The 25,788-nt window shown below is 39.4% G+C and overlaps 1 protein-coding gene across 1 annotated transcript in view; it reads right to left on the minus strand.

Annotated features, from left to right (window-relative positions):
• Positions 1 to 25,788, minus strand: part of LOC140238169 (C-type mannose receptor 2-like) — a 50,057-nt gene that overhangs the window by 3,553 nt on the left and 20,716 nt on the right. The window contains exons 18-21 of the mRNA XM_072318106.1: positions 8,041 to 8,198; positions 7,311 to 7,460; positions 6,781 to 6,917; positions 538 to 683 (exon numbers count right to left, since the gene is read on the minus strand). Of these exons, the coding sequence (XP_072174207.1) occupies positions 538 to 683; positions 6,781 to 6,917; positions 7,311 to 7,460; positions 8,041 to 8,198 (591 nt within the window). The remainder of the gene's footprint in view (positions 1 to 537; positions 684 to 6,780; positions 6,918 to 7,310; positions 7,461 to 8,040; positions 8,199 to 25,788) is intronic.

A 25,788-nucleotide genomic window follows, 5' to 3' on the forward strand; every position in this document is an offset into this window, starting at 1 on the left:
CAGTGGTCGGCGCTGACAAGCGTTGATGAAACACCCCCCTGATCTCTACCATTTCTGTCCCTTTTTGCTCTGGAATAAGCTGGAGAAAAGTGAAATATTGAGATCACAAATGACAATCAATCTGCCAAAATGTTAGCTTTCTTTTAAAACACTGCCTGCTTCTCCAAAGCGAAATTGTTTGAGGTATGATATCCTAACATATACACCACAACTGCACTTTTACTTTTACTTGATTTTTGTGAGTTATTTTCTTCTGCGCATATAGTTATAGATTTCTCGAATCTCCGTCTTGTTCTTCTCCCGGCTTGCTGGCGGTGACGTTCATGGGATCAAAGCAGTACGCTTCATTCCATATACAAAATGCATTAAGTAACAGAAATCATAATCATTTTGTACAACTACATAGGCCAACATACAATACATGCATACATTTTTTGGACATCACGTTGGCTTTGTGTGTGTTTGTGTGTTTGTTTGTTTGTTTGTTTGTGTGTGTGTGTGTGTGTGTGTGTGTGTGTTGGAAGAAGATCCCTATACCTGGCTGTCTGGTGTCCCAGTAAGTGTAAGTCACGGGTTGTCCACCTTCCCAATGGTAAGTTCCTTCCCGATTCGGATCGTGAAGTCCAATCCAGTAGAGGCCGGTCTTACCAAACAGAGCGTCCATGATTGTAAATTGCTCTTCACTTCCATTTGCAAAAAGATAGCCAGAAAAGATTCCATTGCAGCTTCTACTCTCAAAATACCAAACACTATTACTGCATTGATAATCATTACAGTGAATAATGAAGGTATGCAGTTGATGTCGTAATGATGTCATTGTTGAGAACAATATTAAAGAGGCAATGATAAAAACGATAAAGAATTTAAAAAAAATAACTATGAAAAAATGAATTCAATAATGTAAGTATGTTTGCCCACAGTTTCGACTTAATGCCCCAGTCACACAGACATCCCGGATCACCCCGGACTACCCCGGATCTGATCCGGGGAGAGATCCGTGTTGACGCCGGGTGGCCAACACGGCAACTTTTGGAGGTCTAAAACATCCGGCGTCATCCGGGGATTGCCGTGTTGGCAGAGCAATCCGGGGTGGTCCGTGTAGCTGCCGTGTAGATGCCGTGTTGATCCGTGTAGATGCCGTGTTTGTCCGTATAGACGCCGCGCTTTTCCGGCCTTATCCGTGTAGCTGCCGTGTTGATACCGTGTGTACAGTCATACCAGAATCCCGGATCTCCCCGGATCTCCCCGGACGTCCCCGGATTTCCCCGGATCACCGTGTAGATCCTTGAGCATCCGTGTCTATATGTGACTGGGGCATTAAGCCTTACATTAAAACGTGGCGATTGGTTTGTGCGGCACGGAGACGAACGCAACACTCTGCCTCCCCATTCTGTTGTAGTGACCCCGAATGAGAATAGCGCTGGCTCAATGGGTCAGCGAACAACTGCACTATAGGGCTCACACCCGTAAATACAAGGGAATGCCCCAGGCCCCTTCACAAATTCGTACCAAAGATACCAAAATAAATGAAGAAAAAAATTAATTAAAAATCAATGATGTAGTTTGGCAAAAAACTGAATAGCTGTAGATATTGAGTATGAATTCCTCTACAAATTGCATTTTGGTTAGAAGATGAAAGCTTTTCTGGTGGAATTTGAGGGGACTATATTTCATTGGGTACGTGTACGGAAAATGGGTGACTTTTGAGTGACAAGAACTCGTAGTCTGGCTTTTCGGACCCCTGAACAGAATTTGAACTGAACTATCCAACCTGAGAATTTGATGGATGAAAGGGTACATCTAACTTATCCAGGTTAGTGAAGCTGAAACACCTCATTTCTCCCAGCTATTTTACAGAATTTTTTGAAATTTGATTTTTAACACACGTCCCTATGGGGAAATATTTATGGGTGTGAGCCCTATAGAGGATGCATGCAATGCACACAAGTCTATGGGAAGTATTCATCCCATACAAAATCTGCTGGTTTATGTTGATGTATTGTGTCAGATCTCTTCCTCCCTCCCCCTTCCCCTTCCTACCCCCCCCCCCTCTCTCTCTCTCCTCTACCCCCCCCCCCCCCAACTCTGTTTGGCTATAATTTGTTTTCTTATTATGTTGTTGTGTTGTTGTGGTATAGATAGATCTTTGTACATAGCAGTCATCAGTATCACACAACTTTGAATGACTGTGCTATTTTAATGTATTTCTTTGTTTGACTACCACTGGAACAGGTCAAAATTCATAAAGTTAGTCTGTTTGACAAAACAAAGTCTTTTCAAGTATTTTGTAGGCAATAATGTGATGATGACACCCCCATAATCAAAGATTACTGCCTGCATCTAGGTATTCATCTTATGAAGAACTGATCAACACTACATTTTTATTTTTTAAAAAAACCTCAAAGGGTGTGAGTTTCAAAAGTGTCCCTTTGAGAAGCTTTATAACCCTAGAATGTGTAATTTCCCATATGATGTAGGTGCAAATATCATCAAAAACACATTTATAATGTTTAAAAGTCAAATGAGAAATATGACCTTCACTATAGGGCTCACACCCGTAAATACAAGGGAATGCCCCAGGCCCCTTCACAAATTCGTACCAAAGATACCAAAATAAATGAAGAAAAAAATTAATTAAAAATCAATGATGTAGTTTGGCAAAAAACTGAATAGCTGTAGATATTGAGTATGAATTCCTCTACAAATTGCATTTTGGTTAGAAGATGAAAGCTTTTCTGGTGGAATTTGAGGGGACTATATTTCATTGGGTACGTGTACGGAAAATGGGTGACTTTTGAGTGACAAGAACTCGTAGTCTGGCTTTTCGGACCCCTGAACAGAATTTGAACTGAACTATCCAACCTGAGAATTTGATGGATGAAAGGGTACATCTAACTTATCCAGGTTAGTGAAGCTGAAACACCTCATTTCTCCCAGCTATTTTACAGAATTTTTTGAAATTTGATTTTTAACACACGTCCCTATGGGGAAATATTTATGGGTGTGAGCCCTATAGAGGATGCATGCAATGCACACAAGTCTATGGGAAGTATTCATCCCATACAAAATCTGCTGGTTTATGTTGATGTATTGTGTCAGATCTCTTCCTCCCTCCCCCTTCCCCTTCCTACCCCCCCCCCCCCCTCTCTCTCTCTCCTCTACCCCCCCCCCCCAACTCTGTTTGGCTATAATTTGTTTTCTTATTATGTTGTTGTGTTGTTGTGGTATAGATAGATCTTTGTACATAGCAGTCATCAGTATCACACAACTTTGAATGACTGTGCTATTTTAATGTATTTCTTTGTTTGACTACCACTGGAACAGGTCAAAATTCATAAAGTTAGTCTGTTTGACAAAACAAAGTCTTTTCAAGTATTTTGTAGGCAATAATGTGATGATGACACCCCCATAATCAAAGATTACTGCCTGCATCTAGGTATTCATCTTATGAAGAACTGATCAACACTACATTTTTATTTTTTAAAAAAACCTCAAAGGGTGTGAGTTTCAAAAGTGTCCCTTTGAGAAGCTTTATAACCCTAGAATGTGTAATTTCCCATATGATGTAGGTGCAAATATCATCAAAAACACATTTATAATGTTTAAAAGTCAAATGAGAAATATGACCTTCACTATAGGGCTCACACCCGTAAATACAAGGGAATGCCCCAGGCCCCTTCACAAATTCGTACCAAAGATACCAAAATAAATGAAGAAAAAAATTAATTAAAAATCAATGATGTAGTTTGGCAAAAAACTGAATAGCTGTAGATATTGAGTATGAATTCCTCTACAAATTGCATTTTGGTTAGAAGATGAAAGCTTTTCTGGTGGAATTTGAGGGGACTATATTTCATTGGGTACGTGTACGGAAAATGGGTGACTTTTGAGTGACAAGAACTCGTAGTCTGGCTTTTCGGACCCCTGAACAGAATTTGAACTGAACTATCCAACCTGAGAATTTGATGGATGAAAGGGTACATCTAACTTATCCAGGTTAGTGAAGCTGAAACACCTCATTTCTCCCAGCTATTTTACAGAATTTTTTGAAATTTGATTTTTAACACACGTCCCTATGGGGAAATATTTATGGGTGTGAGCCCTATAGAGGATGCATGCAATGCACACAAGTCTATGGGAAGTATTCATCCCATACAAAATCTGCTGGTTTATGTTGATGTATTGTGTCAGATCTCTTCCTCCCTCCCCCTTCCCCTTCCTACCCCCCCCCCTCTCTCTCTCCTCTACCCCCCCCCCCCCCCCAACTCTGTTTGGCTATAATTTGTTTTCTTATTATGTTGTTGTGTTGTTGTGGTATAGATAGATCTTTGTACATAGCAGTCATCAGTATCACACAACTTTGAATGACTGTGCTATTTTAATGTATTTCTTTGTTTGACTACCACTGGAACAGGTCAAAATTCATAAAGTTAGTCTGTTTGACAAAACAAAGTCTTTTCAAGTATTTTGTAGGCAATAATGTGATGATGACACCCCCATAATCAAAGATTACTGCCTGCATCTAGGTATTCATCTTATGAAGAACTGATCAACACTACATTTTTATTTTTTAAAAAAACCTCAAAGGGTGTGAGTTTCAAAAGTGTCCCTTTGAGAAGCTTTATAACCCTAGAATGTGTAATTTCCCATATGATGTAGGTGCAAATATCATCAAAAACACATTTATAATGTTTAAAAGTCAAATGAGAAATATGACCTTCACTATAGGGCTCACACCCGTAAATACAAGGGAATGCCCCAGGCCCCTTCACAAATTCGTACCAAAGATACCAAAATAAATGAAGAAAAAAATTAATTAAAAATCAATGATGTAGTTTGGCAAAAAACTGAATAGCTGTAGATATTGAGTATGAATTCCTCTACAAATTGCATTTTGGTTAGAAGATGAAAGCTTTTCTGGTGGAATTTGAGGGGACTATATTTCATTGGGTACGTGTACGGAAAATGGGTGACTTTTGAGTGACAAGAACTCGTAGTCTGGCTTTTCGGACCCCTGAACAGAATTTGAACTGAACTATCCAACCTGAGAATTTGATGGATGAAAGGGTACATCTAACTTATCCAGGTTTATGAAGCTGAAACACCTCATTTCTCCCAGCTATTTTACAGAATTTTTTTGAAATTTGATTTTTAACACACGTCCCTATGGGGAAATATTTATGGGTGTGAGCCCTATAGAGGATGCATGCAATGCACACAAGTCTATGGGAAGTATTCATCCCATACAAAATCTGCTGGTTTATGTTGATGTATTGTGTCAGATCTCTTCCTCCCTCCCCCTTCCCCTTCCTACCCCCCCCCCCCTCTCTCTCTCTCTCCTCTACCCCCCCCCCAACTCTGTTTGGCTATAATTTGTTTTCTTATTATGTTGTTGTGTTGTTGTGGTATAGATAGATCTTTGTACATAGCAGTCATCAGTATCACACAACTTTGAATGACTGTGCTATTTTAATGTATTTCTTTGTTTGACTACCACTGGAACAGGTCAAAATTCATAAAGTTAGTCTGTTTGACAAAACAAAGTCTTTTCAAGTATTTTGTAGGCAATAATGTGATGATGACACCCCCATAATCAAAGATTACTGCCTGCATCTAGGTATTCATCTTATGAAGAACTGATCAACACTACATTTTTATTTTTTAAAAAAAACCTCAAAGGGTGTGAGTTTCAAAAGTGTCCCTTTGAGAAGCTTTATAACCCTAGAATGTGTAATTTCCCATATGATGTAGGTGCAAATATCATCAAAAACACATTTATAATGTTTAAAAGTCAAATGAGAAATATGACCTTCACTATAGGGCTCACACCCGTAAATACAAGGGAATGCCCCAGGCCCCTTCACAAATTCGTACCAAAGATACCAAAATAAATGAAGAAAAAAATTAATTAAAAATCAATGATGTAGTTTGGCAAAAAACTGAATAGCTGTAGATATTGAGTATGAATTCCTCTACAAATTGCATTTTGGTTAGAAGATGAAAGCTTTTCTGGTGGAATTTGAGGGGACTATATTTCATTGGGTACGTGTACGGAAAATGGGTGACTTTTGAGTGACAAGAACTCGTAGTCTGGCTTTTCGGACCCCTGAACAGAATTTGAACTGAACTATCCAACCTGAGAATTTGATGGATGAAAGGGTACATCTAACTTATCCAGGTTAGTGAAGCTGAAACACCTCATTTCTCCCAGCTATTTTACAGAATTTTTTGAAATTTGATTTTTAACACACGTCCCTATGGGGAAATATTTATGGGTGTGAGCCCTCTAGACTACAAATCTCCTGACCCAAAATGGCTGTCCGAGCGAGCCACGAGAGCTTCCGATGGACGCACACTCTCAGTGCGCATGCGCATGAAGAGAGGCCAAAAGAGCCACGCGTCTTCTGGCCTCTCTCCTCCAATCACCGCAGCTCGCGGTCACAATGTTTGTATGATACGTACACACACACGCACACACACACACACACACATTGCCCCACACGTATATGGATACAGCACCGATGAGTCTGGCATTGCGCAATTGTATGCACAAATTTCGGTCGTTCGGGAGTTTACGTACCATTAGGGATGACGATCGTCCGAAAAAAAAAGAAAAGAAAAAAACAAACAAACAACAACAACAACAACAACAACAACAAAAACAACAACCAGATCGAGCCAGTCATTTATGTTAAATGAAGTTAGGTAAAAGGTTTTCTAGTCGAATGTAAGCATATGTCCCAATTTCTCCAACAAGCAACAATGTTGAACTCGATTTACCTGTTGGGTATGTAGGCTATGGTGGTGTTGGTAGATTTGCCGTGGTCCGTGTAGGACTTGCATTCTGCCACGGCATCTTCCCAGCTCAGCTGTGTCTCTAGGAGCAGGTAACAGAACGTGTCGCTGCCAAACCAACCCTGTAGGACGAGAGAAGTTTACACCTTTTATAAGGTATGGAACATGAGTGCGTAATCACCCATACGTTCTATCTTCATTATGTGATAAAATAACGGGTTGAACAACCTGGTTTAATATGCACTGCTGTGCGTCCGTTCAGGCCTACATGATGTGAGCCAATTGCTCGCTTAGAGTTTGATCCACGTTGTTTTAATGGTAATAGACTAAATACAATTCTAACTTTTAGATTGCTCGCTATCTTAGAGTTCGAATCACGTTGTTTCGATCCAAATAGACTGAACTTATTTTCGGTCTTTGCACAGACCGGTAGACCTTATCAACATTTCAGACTTTTCAGGCTGTTCTTTACGTCTGGGTAAAGATTGCTGTGTGTTCTTTATTCCATGAATTACCATTGGACAGTCAAATTCTGGTGGTGGAATCTCGGATGGACCAAAGGCAGATGCCGTTTTCTTGCACACGTAGCCGAAATCTTCGTCATCGCACTGGTAGTCTGCCCACTTACCGGCGTAGTACTTCCGTCCTGTGCTTTCTTTGCCATTCTGAGGGGGCAAAGAAACGGAAAGAAAATGTCATCACTTGCATGGATAAGAGTATCAAAACGGTGGACGAAAGCTATTCTGCGAAGGCTGACAAAAAAACTAAAGTTTGCTTCCTTGAATCAGTTGTACGAAAATATGACCAAATATTCTTGCACTGCTTTGTTTTCCATGGTTGCACCGATACTTCTTTTATTTCATCCATCAATCCCTGCTCATTGCCGATCAATTCAATTCAATTCAAATTTTATTTTATTTTGCGAAAAGAATAGAGACATTTCACTTTCTTTGGTAACAGATATTAAAGCAAAACAAAGTAAACTGAGAGCACATGAAAATGAATGGTAGATTGGCTGGTTTTATATTACTACCCGATCTGCAAACATGAATCTAATGATTTCAGACTTGCACTTGCGACCTTTTTGGGGCGTGGCACTATGACTTAGTACATTTATTTTGAAGCACTGATAATATCCCTCAGCATCTGGCTCCTCATTAAAGGCCTGGTGGAAAAAGGGCCGCTCACACTGTTATTCAAACCCAAGAGTGGAGAAATAGTGAAGAATCCCGAACTACAGCGTACCTGAGAGTACGTGAAGATGCAGTCCTGAGCCTCGGCGAAATCGTCCGGTTCGCCCGAGTTCCAGTTGGTGTATGTGACTTCTGAACCATCAACCCATTCATACGTCATCTGGTGCATGCGATCGTTCAACCCAAGCCAGGCTCCTTTGCTGGTCAAAACTACGATTACAGAAAGAAAAAAGAAAAGAGAAAGGAAGACAATTGATCTAACGGGTAAACAATTACTCGTCCGCGTATTGTTTTCCTTCCTTTGTCCATACATCTTTAGGTTCAACTAAAACACATGCACACACACGCAGATGGCATTAACAACTATAGATATGTCATTACTTGGCAAATAAAAAAAAATAAAAATATATATATACATATATATATATATATATATATATATATATATATATATATATTACATTCATTGGTCACTTCATTGTGACATGCCGTCAATCTCTCGTTTGAGGCGAGTCCCCATACTGGTGTTACCCAAAGTGGGGTGCGTATATTTGTCGTTTGGGAGTTGGGAGTCAAAGTACTTGTCCATTGCAAATAAACTTTCTGCTCAGGCGTGACAAACCTGGAGGCCAAGCCAGGGTTTGATGACTCCAGCAGCTGTCGTATTACGTAAGAGCATGATAAGGATATCTGCCTGTAGCAGACCATTCAAAGTGAACTCAATTTTCTCTATCCTTTTTAAAGTTTTCAATTTTATATTCTATTGAGAAATTCTATGGTCATCCATTTTACATTTCGAATGAAAAAAATTGACCCGTAAATAACGAAAATACAGGAATAAGAAGGAGAGCATTGCCAGTTTGCCGGTGCTATTTGGCAGTGAGTTACAACGGGGAGGTGAGACTACTCCCTGGTTCTGACTGGATCGTTGAGAAAGCAACTGTCGTATTACGTAAGAGCATGATAAGGATATCTGCCTGTGGCAGACCATTCAAAGTGAACTCAATTTTCTCTATCCTTTCTAAAGTTTTCAATTTTATATTTTATTGAAAAATTCTATGGTCATCCATTTTACATGTCGAACGAAAAAAATTGACCCGTAAATAACGAAAATACAGGAATAAGAAGGAGAGCATTGCCAGTTTGCCGGTGCTGGCAATGTGCTATTTGGCAGTGAGTTACAACGGGGAGGTGAGACTACCTCCCTGGTTACAATCAGCCTGCTGACTGGATCGTTGAGAAAGCAGCTGTCGTATTACGTAAGAGCTTGATAAGGATATCTGCCTGTGGCAGACCATTCAAAGTGAACTCAATTTTCTCTATCCTTTCTAAAGTTTTCAATTTTATATGCTATTGAGAAATTCTATGGTCATCCATTTTACATGTCGAACGAAAAAAATTGACCCGTAAATAACGAAAATACAGGAATAAGAAGGAGAGCATTGCCAGTTTGCCGGTGCTGACAATGTGCTATTTGGCAGTGAGTTACAACGGGGAGGTGAGACTACCTAACCTCCCTGGTTACAATCAGCCTGCTGACTGGATCATTGAGAAAGAGAGAGAGAGGGAGAGAGAGAGAGAGAGAGAGAGAGAGAGGGAGAGCGAGGGGGAGAGAGGGAGGGAGAGGGGGGAGAGATAGTTTGCAGGCACAAACCCTTGTTGGTCGTATAGGAGTCTGCATGCGCCAAGACTAATACACGCACCACTAAACTAAGAAGCTACAACACAGGGCCTATGGGACAGTGCCGAAGTGGTGCATATAGTAGTCTTGACGCAGACTCCTTTACGACCAACAAGGGTTTGTGCCTGCAAACTAGGGGAGAGATGGGGGAGGGAGAAGGGGAGAGCACAATAGTTCCGGTCACTACAGTACAGGCATGCTCTGTCTGCATACGCTGAATATCTACACTCACACACACACACGTACACACACACACACACGCACCATGGAGCTACATGGCCCATGCCAAAACCAAAACAATCTCCTCCTCTCGCGGTGCCCCCCCCCCCCACCCTCCTGTGGCGCTGTGGTGATGACTGACGCTTAGATTAGGCCAGGGTCAAGAAACAGGTGTTTTATATCTTTGACTTTAAGTCATTGATTGCCAAGATATGCACTGGCATTATTTACTGGGGTGTAGCCTCTTCAAACGAGAGATTTGCGTCATGACGTCATAGTCAAGTTCCAAAGGCGGTCATGTCGAGATGTCTATTGGATATCAACTAAAATCATCTTAAATCACCACAGTACCTATATAATGCAGCCCTGGTGACCTCGATCGCCCAGGTTAACTGGATGGGGAAAGTGTATTTGTTTTTGTTTTTATTTTTTCTGTCTTGTCTTGGCTTGTTCTGTTTGTTTATTTGTTTGTTTGTTCGTTCGTTTGTTCGTTCGTTTGTTTTGCCTTTAAGACAGCTTTTAATAATTGGAAGAAGAAACTAGACTTGGAATTTGTCAACACTGACAAATTAGGTGATCCGATCTCTTCGGAAATCAATGATTTTAGTCCCGATCCCAATAGGCATGACGAAACAGGTTTCATCTGTGTGAATAGGGACATTGGCCGTGTGATGTTTGGATTCTCATTTAGAAACGGGAGTCAGACCTGCTATCGATGGTACACAACACTAAGATACAGAATGAAGTATATTTGATCTTTGACCCCACTTTGCACAGACAAGACAGCATCTGAGCAAAAAGTGGTTATTTTGTGAAATGATCCCTGTAATATGGTCTTTACGTGTGCAAAATATGGGAAAGAAAGGACATGTATTCACCAAGATACAGGATGAACCATTTATGACCTTTGACCCTAATTTACATACCCAAGATGGCGTCTGATCAAGTAGTTGTTATTTTATGAAATAATGTACGTGACATGAACTAAACATGTGCAAAATATGGGGGTGATTGGGCCTGTTTTTCTTGAGTTATGGCAAAGAAAGTTGCAGAAAGAAAGCAATATCTCAATACATGGAAGATAAGCTTTAATTTCAACCAAGTATTTTGACGTGATCCCAATACCGTATGAAAAAACAAAGGGCACATTACGATAGCGCAAAGTCTCAGCTACAACATATTAAAATCTGGGAAAAATTCACCGAAGGGTAAGTGAGCTAGTGCTCGATAAAGATAGTTATATCAATTTTCATTTCCAGAAAAACTGCACTCCCATAGAGATAACACGTAAACTGGAAAAATTTGACAAGGTTACATTCAATTCATTTTTACGAGATGATGCCGGCATCTAATCAAAATTGTGTAAATATATTAATTAAAGAGCATTTAATAAGCTACATCATAGTGAAATTTTGGTCAAAATTGGCAAAGGATAAGTGAGATACGCTCGAATGACCTTGAAATTTGATGACGTCATTTTGAAAATTTACTCTTTTTATTTCATCAAGTAATTTCACATCTTTTAATCATTTTTTTCAGCATCGCCATCCCATGAAATAACATGTACAACTCATCAGCTTTCAGAATATGTAAAGAAAATGGGGGGTCACCGTCCATCCTGACGAGTAAAATCGGATTTGAAATTGGCGGTTTTTTGGTATTGACCGATTCGGGTTCGTTGAGGGCAGCAGACATTTTATGGCACCGGGCGCAGCCATGAGCTCAAATTGCGGTGTCTCAGCCGACCCCCCCTGCTCTCCCCCACCCCAAGGGCAACATGTTTATCGCGCACTTGTAACAAAGGTTCGCGCACTAAGCAAGCATTCGCGCACTCAATACGAGACGCCCATTGGCTAAAACAACCATGCATCAGTTTTTCATTCCGTGCGCGTGAGAGGGGTGGGGAGAGAGAAGGGGGGGTCGGCTGAGACACCGCAGTAATGGCGCTGCCCATGCCAAAAATACACATAGCGCGTCACAGAATCGGTCAATAGTTGCACTGTATATCGCCATTGACGCGCGCGCGGAATTGCAACTTTGACGGGCCCGTATGACGTCATATTGAGTTGGATTTACTTGAAAATTGGTAGAAATATTCCTTGACATTTCAGACATCCGATCTGTGTGAAAAAACGGAAAATTTCTATTGCATATGAGCTGTGCGTGCGTATATGTACGCGCGCGTACGCGTCCGTCCGATTTTTTCAATTTTTCAAAAAATGCTCTAAATGGTCTAAAACGTGTGCAAAAAAAAATTTGAGCTCGATTGAAGCATACAAATATTTCAACGCGCGCGTACGCGCACCTTTTAAGAGTACAGATGAATTTTGAGAACATGAGTAGAATCAACTTGATTCGAACTGTATGTGAGGTAAAGTTCAAAGAAAAATTCCATTCCATTAATGAGATATGAATGAGAATGTGTTTTCATAAAATGACGTCATAGTGACGTCACGGTCGACTGATCACTTTGATTTTATTAGATCTGTCGCCTTTGGGACATGATACATATATAGTATAATTTTGACATTGATAGGATGAGGACTTTCTGAGCTAACCTCTACACAACATTTGAGGAGAAAGAACTTTTTGTGACAACGGGAAGTTTAACACTAGAGATTGTAATTTGTCATTACTGACAAATTAAGGTGATCCGATTTTTTTTTTTAATCAATGATTCGAATCATGATCGCAATAGGCATGACCATACAGGTTTCATCTGTATTTAGAGACATTGGCCGTGTCATGTTTGGATTCTCATTTAGAAAAGGGAGTCATGTCTGCCATCTTTGGTACTAATTCTGTATACACTAGATAACGAAGATACAGCAACAAATACATATGACCTTTGACCCACCTTTACACTCCCAAGATGACATCTGAGGAAAAAGTGGTTATTTTGTGAAATGATTCTTATAACATGGTTTTTGCGTGTGCAAAATATTGGAGAGATAGGACACGTATTCACCAAGATACAGGATGAAACATTTATGACCTTTGACCCTAATTTACATACCCAAGATGGTGTCCGATCAAGTAATTGTTATCTTATGAAATAATGTACGTGACATGAACAAAACATGTGCAAAATATGGGATTAATAGCCATTGTTGTTGTTCATCTATTGCACAGAAAGTAGTAGAAAGAAAGAAAAATAAAGAAAAAACGAGACATGAAACTCGTCACTTTAAAGACGAGTTAGGTGATACGCTTGGGGTCATCAGATATCGGTTATCCGTGATCGACAAAGAAAAGAATGCAATATAGCAGCTGGAAGTTATAATGAGATACTTAGTTGAACTTTTTTGGGCATACATTATTCAGATCACATTTGTTTTTCTGTCACACAAACTAGGTGGAAATTCTGTGCGTGTGTGACTAAGTTGATTTACGGACTTTTTGAGTACGTACCGTGCATAAACTTAGACCACGTTAACGGTGCGGGGCTGGGCGGAGCCGCGGCCAAGCCGCGGCAAAGGCCAACCTCAATTGCGAAGCCGAGCCCCGCAATTTAGTCCGTTTACACTGCCGGACTCGGCCACGCTTTTGATTCAAACCTTTCAATATTTTGTCGTAGTGGCGCTCTACTTGTAAACAAACGCAATTTCGTATTGTCTGGTTTTCAGATCCTTTGCCAACTGAATTCCGTGGCGACGAAGTCGCCGTTCGGGCAAAGGCCTTTGCCGAAGGAGAAAATCCTTTGCAGGACAAAACCACCTTAAACTATACTAGTTTTCGACGTTGAAGTGGTTAATATCCTGAATAGCGAAATAGTACCGGCGAGGGTTTGGAAGCCAGTCTAGAATTGGCCGCGCATTTAGCCCAGTTTGCGTTTACACTGAGAAAAAGGCCGGGCTCTGCCGCGGCCGAGACCACCTCCAGAGCGTGGCCTAATGCGAGGCCAAATTTGGCCCCGCATTTGGCCTTTTGCGCGTTTACACCGAAATGAAGGTGGGCTCGGCGCGGCCGAGCCGCGGCCGAGACTCACACTGTAAACGGGGTCCAAGGGATCCTCGGCACGTACAAATGAAACATGACAATTAAGTGTTTATAATCATCCTGGCTTTAACAGTGGCCTTTTAAAACATGACCTTTGACCATTATTTACATAACCAATATGACTCCCTCTAATCTTGCTATCATAATGATCAGTTCAGAGAGCTCTTACAGCTATATACAAGCCTGTGAGATTTACCAGCAGTAAAACCAATGAAGCCTCCGATACAAAACAAGGGATATAGAGCAAGTGAGTCTGTTTACATGAGAATGTGATTTATCCTGGACGAAAGTGATGCCTCAATTAAAGAGAAAAGGGCAAAAGAAAAACGGGCCAAACGTACGGCTCCAGCGAAAGAGACATCGCCTTTAACCATGTAACTATAGGTCTCCTCCAACTAAGAGTACACTTTGAACGTAAGCTTATACGTGAATGATAATTTATGACGATCTCACGTGATCGACACACATTCAAAGGGAACAGTTAGAAGTGGAAGGAGTGCTTAATCGTGTCATTAATTCCTAATCAATGACACCCCTACTATAGGCATATCATAATTTCTCATCTAAAATCAATGGCCTAAAGGACTCATGCACCATTACTTGTATCGTGCATAAACTTTGTTTTTTTAAGCTTTGAGTGAAACGTGTCGTAACATAACTCTGTAATTCCATCAGCAGTGATTGACATGCTAAAGAAGAGAGATATATCACCGTATTGAACGCTTAGAACCTAAGGGGGGGGGGGGGTATTATAGCATGATACTCGGTTCTTTACTGCCCAGATGCCAACAACACCCATCACCCACGGCCACGCATAGAGAAACAACCATGGCGAAAATAAAACTTTGCTTTCTCATAGGCAGAATGACACAGAACCCCGTCAAACACACTTCACTTTTATTGGCAGTGATGGACATGAAAAAATTCATTACTAATACTAAACAGCGTAGCCTATGCATTCCATTCATGTGGCGCGAGATACCTCTATAGCAACATAAAGCCTGTCTTCAACTCCGTTGGTCGAACAATGACAACTTGAAATTTCAAAGAGATGAGTGAGACGCTATATTCACCTGGCCTAGAGTTAATTTATTCAGTTCTCATTCCTACTTCAAGTTGGGTTATGTTAGTGTAATCATTCCCATCTGCAGTATAACAAAACCAAAGTGAGGGAAAAGGGGAGAGAAAAACGAGAGGTGGCAGAAGTAAAACTGCATGCACAACTGCAATCCATATCATTGCGTGTGACAAGTGAAGCAAAGGTATTAGTTGTTATAGCAGTGTTTTATGAGCATAAACAGGCAAAGAGACAGACAATGTCAAATATAAAAACCATCAATTTAATGTCAGAGAAGATGGTAAACAAGATGCATTGAAACTGTAACTAAATCGCTGCTCTTCGACTCGGTCAAGGAACGTCCAACTTTATATTTAAAAAAAAAAATGTTAGGGGAAAGAAACAAATTTAGATATAACATTCGTAAATTAAAAACAAGAAAAAGAAAATGTCCACGTCAGGATTAAAAAAAAACGCCGCACGAACATGCATTATATTCTAGATGGGAATACGGTCTTGATGCAAAGGTCCAATGATTGTCTCATTACTTTAAAAGCAAAATATGGTTCCCTTACCATCACCAGTACCACACCACAATAACGTCTCTAAAATCAATGGTAGCACATTTATCATTGCATCGTGCATTAACTCCCTTTTCCTAAACTACCAGTGGAACGTGTCATATTATATTGTGTATTACGATCAGTAGTGATTGACTTTAAAGAAGAAAGATAATGCAAAAAATTGAACGCTTACCACATTGCTTATAGGGCTATTCTAGTTTGGTACTGATCTGTTCTATTCTCCCAGATGCCAACAACATATCACCTTTGGCTAAACTAGTGAAACAGCCATGACGAAAAGTAAACGACAGAGAACCCCGTCATAATCACTACACTTGGAAAGGTGTTGCCCGAAATTCCTCATTATGAAGCAATATCAAGTCACTTCCTTCCCTGCCTGTCTTTAACTCCGTTATTTGGTCAAACAATAACAACCTGGAATTCCAAAGAGATAAGCGAGACGCATGCACGTGGACTAGAGTTAATTAATTCAGTTCCCATTCCTGTTAGTTATGTAAACGTACACGTTCCTAAATATCCTGCTACAGTATAACAAGAACAAATGAAGAGAAAATGAAAGAGAAAACGAATGGTGGCAAGCGGGGTACTGTGTCAAGGGGCAATTTACAACATTACGTGTGACAAAATTAAAGAAGCAAACCCAACCTCCAAACTCCAATACAAAACAAGGGAAATAGAGTAGCTGTGTTCATGACATCAGAGTGAAGCTGAACTGCAGAGAAAAATAAAATAAAAGGAAAAAGTCCTGCGGGACACGATTAACTTCCCTCCTTCCGGTCGGGCATTATAAACACGCAGCGTGCTAAGCGATTCTGCCACACGGAAGATCCGAAGATCTTCTGCGAAACTTAAATCTATCTATGTATGCTATACACAACACAAATTTACATTGATATTCAGTTTTTTGGCGATATACGTCAAGTGACTGATAGCGCTATTCAACTTCCCACGAGTGGCCGCGTGGATTCGATCAATATACAGTTACAAAGATAAATCGGGAATCGTTTCGACCAGATTCCATTCTCATTTTCAGTGATCGACAACGAAAATAATGTTAAGTAGCGACTTGAAGTAATATTGAGAAATATTCGTGAAGTCCAATTCTTTATACAGTCCTACATAATTCAGATTAAATTGTTTCTGTCATGCAACCAATTGAAAATTTCGTGTGGTGCTGGCGTGTCCAAGTAATTTGATTGGAAAGGATATGTGAATGAATATTTACCAATAGGTCTTTATATTGTAAAAGAAAATCAAACATGGCCATGCGGTCTTTTAAGAGTAATCTTCACTTTAACATTTGTAATTTCAAGTCCAAGTTGCCAGTCAAAGCAATGTGGTCTCCAACACAAAACAAAGGGATATTGTGTGTGTCTGTCTGTGTGTGTGTGCCTGTGTGTGTGTGTACGTTTACATGAAAACGTGATTTCTACATGGACGAAGGTGAATACTTCATAAAAGAAAAAAACAAAGCAAAAGATGTAAGTATTTTGCTTCGTCCTCTTATGGGGTTCGAACCCGTACTCGTGCAACCTCACGTCTCTTGTGACGTCGCCTTTATCCTCTCGGCCATGTACGTCTTGACGAGAAAATATGAGGAACGTAAGCTTATATGTGAAAGATGATTCAGGAATCGTTTGGTCCACATTCCTTTCTCATTTTCAGTTTTTAGCTGCAAAATCATCAACCTGATGAGGAGATTTGAAAAAATAAAATGCATGGTTACTGCAGCTTATTGTCTGAGCTACCACATACTTAAGTTTCAGAGGAAATGAAGCAAAATCAGCTGAAATAAAGGTGCTTAAAAGTTGTCAAGTCAATGCATGGTTTAAAAAAAAAATCACCTTCCATAGACATAACACGTCAACTTGTCTGATTTTGAGTCTTTACCTTTAATCACAATTTAAAGTATGATGGTAAGTCTTCTCGAACTAAGAGTGTGGAACGGAAGCTTCTACGTGAAAGATGAATCATGACGATCACCCGTGACCGACACATCTTCAAAGGGATCAGTTATTACAGGTGGAAGCCCTCGTGCCAAGAGATTGTCTCAGCAATTCCAAAGCAATGATACCCTTACATTTAGGTATACCATAATTTCCCTCTGAAATCACTGGTATTATTCATGTACAATTGCTTGCCTTGTCCATAAACTTTGCTTTACAAACTTTCAGTGAAAGGTGTCATAACATAATTCTGTAACTCCATTAGCAGTGATTGACTACATAAATAAAGATATATCAAATTGAACGCTTAGCGCGTATAACTAAGGGGGATTTTAGCCTGATGCTGTGTTATTCACTGCTCAGAGACCAACAACACTCATAACCTACGGTTACGTATAGAGAAATAGCCATGACGAAAATAAGGTTCTCCTTTTCTTTGGCAGATAGACACACAACCCCTTTGAACACACTATAATTGACATGGAGGGACATGAAAAAGTTCATTACTACTACTAAACAGTGATGCCTTCTACTCATGTGGCACAAGATACCTCTATAGCAACATAAAACCTGTCTACAATTCCGTTATTGGGTCAAACAATAACAACCTGGAATTTCAAAGAGACGAGCGAGACGCCGTACACCTGGCCTAGAGTTAATTTATTCAGTTGCCATTCCTGCTCCAGTTGAGTTATGTAAATTATTTTCCGACCTGTCTTGTGCAGTGTAACAGGAACAAACGTAGAGAAAAGGAAAGAGAAAACGAAAGGTGGCAAGCGGGGCACTGTATACCAAGGGCAATTTACAACATTGCGTATGATAAATGAAGCAAATCCAACCTCCAGCCTCCGACAAATAAAAAAGGGAACTTGAGTTACTGTGTGTCGTGGGGTAATGACATCGGAATGAAGCTGAACTACCAAAAGAAGAACAAAGAAAGAGATAGAGAAAAAAAAATAATAGCGTCCTGCGGGTCCAGAACATCTCGTCCTAAGGTAGTGCATAATGACCATGCAGCGCGCTTAGCGACTATAAAGCCACACGGCTGTCCCGAAGATTGGATGTGAAATTCATATCTTTATATCATTTACAACATGAAAAAGTTCATCACTACTACTAAACAGTGATGCCTTCCATTCATATGACACAAGATACCTCTATAGCAACATAAAACCTGTCTACAACTCCGTTATTGGGTCAAACAATAACAACCTGGAATTTCAAAGAGATGAGCGAGACGCCGTACACCTAGAGTTAATTCATTCAGTTGCCATTCCTGCTCCAGTTGAGTTATGTAAATTATTTTCCGACCTGTCTTGTGCAGTGTAACAGGAACAAACGTAGAGAAAAGGAAAGACAAACGAAAGGTGGCAAGCGGGGCACTGTATACCAAGGGCAATTTACAACATTACGTATGATAAATGAAGCAAATACAACCTCCAGCCTCCGACAAAAAAAAATGGAACTTGAGTGATTGTGTCTCGTGGGGTAGTATACTTGATAAGATAATACGATAAATGACATCGGAATAAAGCAGAACTGCCAAAAGAAAAACAAAGAAAGAGAGAGAGAAAACAAATAATAGCGTCCTGCGGGTCTCGAACATCTCGTCCTAAGGTAGTGCATAATGACAATGCAGCGGGCTAAGCGACTATAAAGCCACACGGCTGTCCCGAAGATTGGATGTGAAATTCATAACTTAATATCATTTACAACATGAAAAAGTTCATTACTACTACTACTAAACAGTGATGCCTTCCACTCATGTGGCACAAGATACCTCTATAGAAACATAAAACCTGTCTACAAATCCGTTATTGGGTCAAACAATAACAACCTGGAATTTCAAAGAGATGAGCGAGGCGCCATACACCTGGACTAGAGTTAATCAATTCAGATCCCATTCCTGCCAGTTATCTAAACGTACATGTTCCTACCTATCCTGTTACAATATAACAAGAACCAATGAAGAGAAAAGGAAAGAGCAAACGAAAGGTGGCAAGCGGGACACTGTAACAAGGGGCAATTTACAACATTAAGTGTGACAAAATTAATGAAGCAAACCCAATCTCCAAACTCCGATACAAAACAATTAAGGGAAATAGAGCAGCCGTGTTCACGGCTTACGTATACTTGATAAAATAATACGACTAATGACATCGAGTATAGCTGAACAGCCGAAAAAAAAAGAAAGAAAAAAAGGTAAAAGTCCTGCAGCGGGAGTCGAACTTCTCGCCTTCCTGTATGGCGTTATGAACACCCAGCGCGCTAAGCGATTACGCCACACGGCTGCCCCGAAGATCGTTTGCGAAACTTGAATTTTTAATTATACAATCGTGACTGTTGACGGAGATGGCGCTATTCAACTTCCCACAAGTGGCCGCGTGGATTCGACCAATATACAGTTGCAAACAACAATCGCCAATCGTTCCGTACAAATTGCATTCTCATTTTCAGTTTTTAACTACATAATTGTCGACCTCATGAGGAGATTTTAAAATATAAAATGCATGATGACTGCAGTTTATTGTCTCAGCTACAACATACTCAAGTTTCAGAGGAAATGGAGTAAAATCAGCTGAGATAAAGGTGCTTAAACGTTGTCAAGTCAATGCATGGTCTAAATAAAAATCACCTCCCATAGACAATACACGTAAACTTGTCCGATTTTGCGTCTTTACCTTTAATCACAATTTAAGGTATGATGATGTCATTAAATTTCAAAACCATGACATGGACTTGAAAGGCAAATGTTCAAAGTAAAACATATCTGAATTTGGGATAATATTGAGCTTAAACAAGAGAGATACGAGCAAATGAATGTCAGAAACAGTACCTCAAAAAAATTAATTCCACTTTTTTGATTTCAGATAATGATATGATGACGTCATAATGTATTTCGGGAAATGTTGATGCTTGAAATGTTATTTCCAATTCATATGCTTTTGTAATATGCAATAAAAACATAGGGTCACCCCGCGTTTTAAAGAGCTATGGCGAAATAAACAAAGACATGTTTTTCGCTATATTTCCACATATACGCGCACACGAAATTTCAACTTTGACCCCAGCGCATTCCTTTGTTTTAAGTCAAAATTGATCGGAAATCATTGGATATTGTTACTTAATGTATCAGGAATCCAAATCTGTCAAAACAATTGCATTCTCGTGTTGCTTACGCGCACTGCGCGCGAAAATGCGCGGACGGACGCCTACGCGCGAAACGCTTAAAATTGTCTGAAACTTCGAGATTTCCCATTGGAAAGTTGTTTTGAGCCTTTTAAAAGTTTGACGCGCGCGTACGCGCGCGTAATGATGTCCTAGGTAATTAGCATTGAAATATAAGATAGAGCGTGATCTGAACTTAATGTCCACCGAAAATGATACAGAAATGACCTTTAGTTATGAAGTTATGATCGATCATGTAACATGGTCCGAAAATCACAAAATGGCGCCTAGATGACGTCATAGATATGTTACTGTCATGAAAACCTTATTGTGGCTAGATTTTGTCATGAGACATGTTCCCTGAAAATGTCATGTTATTCCGTAATGTCATTCTTGAGATATTGATGACACAAAATTGTCCAGAAAGAAAGAAGAATAAAAAGAAATAAAGAGAGATTTTGACAATCACAATAGGTGATACGCTGATAGCGTATCACCTAATTATGTTAATTTTATAGAAATTTGAAGGAGAAGCATGAAAAAATCAGAAAAAGATAAAGTTAGGAAAGGAGATTAAGACTGACTAAAGAAAAAGAAGAAAAAAAAAGTGTTTAAAAAAATTTCAAAAAAAATATTGGCAGGGGTGAGCCTCGAACCAGGGACCTTAGGATTACGAGTCGGATGCGCTATGCAATGACCTATTTCATGCTCCATAGGCCCTGTGTATTAAGCAAAATGACGTTACATCGAAGCCACGTGCCATTTTTCAACCAAGTTTTTCGACGTGATGCCGACGTCGTATGAAAAAATAGAGGGCACACTTACGATAGCCCAAAGTCTCAGCTACAACATATTAAAATCTGGGAAAAATTCACCGAAGCATAAGTGAGCTAGTGCTCGAAAAAGATAGTCATGTCAATTTTCACTGCCAGAAAAACTGCTCTCCCATAGAGATAACACGTAAACTGGTCAAATTTTACAAGGATACTTTCAATCCATTTTTACGAGGTGATGACGTTATCCCATCAAAATGTTGTTTTTACAGTAATGAAAGAACATTTCATAAGCTACAACATACTGAAATCTGGGTGAAAATTGGTGAAATTCAAGTGAGATACGCTCGAGTGAATTTGAAATTTGATGACGTCATTTTGAAAATTTACTTTTTTTACTTTATTAAGAAATTTGATATCTTTTAATCATTTTGTCAGCATAGCCAGCCCATGAAATAACATGTACAACTCATCAGCTTTCAAAATATGTAAAGAAAATGGGGGGTCACCGTTCATCCTGACGAGTAAAATCAGATTTAAAATCATCGGTTTTTTGGCATAGTTGCACTGTATGTCGCCATTGACGCGCGCGCGGAATTTCAACTTTGACGGGCCCGTATGACGTCATATTGAGTCGGATCGACTTGAAACTTGGTAGAAATATACCTTGGCATTTCAGACATCCGATCCGTGTGAAAAATCGGGAAATTTCTATTGCATATGAGCTGTGTGTGCGTATACGCGCGCGCGCGTACGCGTCCGTCCGATTTTTTCAATTTTTCAAAAAATGCTCCAAATGGTCTGAAACGTGTGCAAAAAAATTTTGAGCTCGATTTGAGCATACAAATATTTCAACGCGCGCGTACGCGCACGTTTTAAGGTATAGATGAATTTTCAGAATATGCGTAGAATGCGTTTGACTTGAAATTTATGTGACGTAAATTTCATTGAAAAACTCCACTCCATTAATGAGATATGATTGAGAATGTGTTTTCATATAATGACGTCATAGTGACGTCACGGTCGACTGATCACTTTGATTTTTAGTTCGATTGCCGTCTTTGGGACACGATACATACATGGTGTAAGTTTGAACTTGATAGGCATAGCACTTTCTGAGCTAACCTCTGCACAACTTTTGGGGAGAAATAAAGAAAGAAGAAGAAGAACTAGAGATTGTAATTTGTCATCACTGACAAATTAAGGTGATCCGATTTTTTTTTATCAATGATTCGAGTCCTGATCGCAATAGGCATGACCATACAAGTTTCATCTGTGTTTAGAGACATTGGCCGTGTGATGTTTGCATTCTCATTTAGCAAAGGGAGTCGTATCTGCCATCATTGGTACCAAATTCTGTATACACTGAATAACGAAGATACAGCAACGAATACATAAGACCTTTGACCCACCTTTACACTCCCAAGATGGCATCTGAGGAAAAAGTGGTTATTTTGTGAAATGATTCTTGCGACATCGTCTATATACGTGTGCAAAATATGGCAAAAATAGGACAGTTATTCACCAAGATACAAAATGCAACATTTATGACCTTTGACCCTTATTTACATACCCAAGATGTTGTCCAATCAAGTAATTGTTATTTCATGAAATAATGTACGTGACATGAACTAAACATGTGCAAAATATGGGGGTGATAGGGCGTGTTTTTCTTGAGTTATTACAAAGAAAGTTGCAGAAAGAAAGAAATATCTAAATACATCGAAGATAAGCTTTAATTTCAACCAAGATTTTTAATGTGATTCTGACATCGTATGAATAAACGAAGGGCATATAACGATAGTGCAAAGTCTCAGCTACAACATATTAAAATCTGGGAGAAATTCACCGAAGGGTAAGTGAGCTAGTGCTAGATAAATACGATCATGTCAATTTTCACATAAAAAAAAATCCGTCCCATAGAGATAACACGTCATAACGAAGATACAGAAAGAAGTACATATGACATTTGACCCCAATTTGCACAGACAAGATGGCATCTGAGCAAAGAGTGGTTATTTTGTGATATGATCCTTGTAACATCGTTTTTACGTGTGCAAAATATGGGAAAGATAGGACATGTATTCACCAAGATACAGGATGAAACATGTATGACCTTTGACCCTAATTTACATACCCAAGATGGTGTCTGATCAAGTAGTTGTTATTTTATGAAATAATGTACGTGACATGAACTAAACATGTGCAAAATATGGGATCAATAGCCAATGTTGTTGTTCATCTATCGCACAGAAAGTAGTAGAAAGAAAGAAAAATAAAGAAAAAAATATGTTATTTTATAGAAATTTGAAGGAGAAGCATGAATAAATCAGAAAAAGATAAAGTTATGAAGGAAGATTAAGACTAACTAAAGAAAAAGAAGAAAAAAGTGTTTAAAAAAAATTTTAAAAAAATATTGGCAGGGGTGAGGCTCGAACCAGGGACCTTAGGATTACGAGTCGGATGCGCTATGCAATGACCTACTTCATGCTCCATAGGCCCTGTGTATTAAGCAAAATGACGCTGCATCGAAGCCACGTGCCATTTTTCAACCAAGTTTATCGACGTGATGCCGACGTCGTATGAAAAAATGGAGGGCACACTTACGATAGCCCAAAGTCTCAGCTACAACATAACAAAATCTGGGAAAAATTCACCGAAGCATAAGTGAGCTAGTGCTCGATAAAGATAGTCATGTCAATTTTCATTTCCAGAAAAACTGCACTCTCATAGAGATAACACGTAAACTGGTCAAATTTGAAAATATTACATTCAATCCATTTTTACGAGGTGATGCCGTCCTCCAATCAAAATGTTGTAATTATATTAATGAAAGATCATTTAATAAGCTACAACATACTGAAATTTGGGTGTAAATTGGCAAAGGATAAGTGAGATACGCTCGAGTGAACTTGAAATTTGATGACGTCATTTTGAAAATTTACTTTTTTTACTTTATTAAGAAATTTGATATCTTTTAATCATTTTGCCAGCATCGCCAACCCATGAAATAACATATCCAACTCATCAGCTTTCAGAATATGTGAAGAAAATGGGAGGTTACCGTCCATCCTGACGAGTAAATTCTGATTTAAAATTGGCGTTTTTTTGGCATCGTTGCACTGTATTTCGCCATTGACGCGCGCGCGGAATTTCAACTTTGACGGGCCCTTATGACATCATATTGAGTCGGATTGACTTGAAACTTGGTAGAAATATTCCTTGACATTTTAGGCATCCGATAAATGTAAAAAAACGGGAAATTTCCATTGCAAATGAGCTGTGTGTGCGAATATGTGCGCGCGCGTACGCGTCCGTCCAATTTTTTCAATTTTTCAAAAAATGCTCCAAATGCTCTGAAACGTGTGCAAAAAAAATTTGAGCTCGATTTGAGCATACAAATATTTCAACGCGCGCGTACGCGCACGTTTGAAGAGAAAATATGAATTTTGATAATATGAGTAAAATGCGCATAACTTGAAATGTATGTGACGTAAATTTCATTGCAAAATTCTATTCCATTAATGAGATATGAATGAAAATGTGTTTTCATATAATGACGTCATAGTGACGTCACGGTCAACTGATCACTATGATTTTACTTGATCTGCCGTCTTTGGGACATGATACATATATGGTATAAGTTTGACATTGAAAGGCAATGCACTTTCTGAGCTAACCGCTGCACAAATTTTGGTTAGAAATAAAGAAGAACTAGACTCGGAATTTGTCAAGACTGACAAATTAGGTGATCCGATTTTTTTTTTTTAATCAATGATTCGAGCTTTCACCTGAGATTAGGGACATTGGTCGTGTGATGTTTGGATTCTCATTTTGAAAAGGGAGTCAGACCTGCCATCTTGGGTACCGAATTCCGTATACACTATCAAAGAAGCAGAATGGACTATATTTGACCTTTGACCCCACTTTGTACCCCCAAGATGGCATCTGAGCAAAAAGTGGTTATTTTGTGAAATTATTCTTGTAACATGGTCTTTGCGTGTGCAACATATGGGAAAGATAAGACATGTATTCACCAAGATACAGGATGAAACATTTATGACCTTTGACCCTAATTTACATACCCAAGATGGTGTCTGATCAAGTAGTTGTTATTTTATGAAATAATGTACGTGACATTAACTAAACATGTGCAAAATATGGGGATGATAGGGGCTGTTTTTCTTGAGTTATTGCAAAGAAAGTTGGAAAAAGAAAGAAATATGAAAATACATCGAAGATAATCTTTAATTTCAACCACTTTTTTTGGACGTGATCCCGACACCATATGAAAAACAAAGGGGACACGTACGATAGCGGAAAGTCTCAGCTACAACATATTAAAATCTGGGAGAAATTCACCGAAGGGTAAG

Source organism: Diadema setosum, chromosome 14 (genome assembly GCF_964275005.1).
Source record: "Diadema setosum chromosome 14, eeDiaSeto1, whole genome shotgun sequence".
Classification (NCBI taxonomy): domain Eukaryota; kingdom Metazoa; phylum Echinodermata; class Echinoidea; order Diadematoida; family Diadematidae; genus Diadema; species Diadema setosum.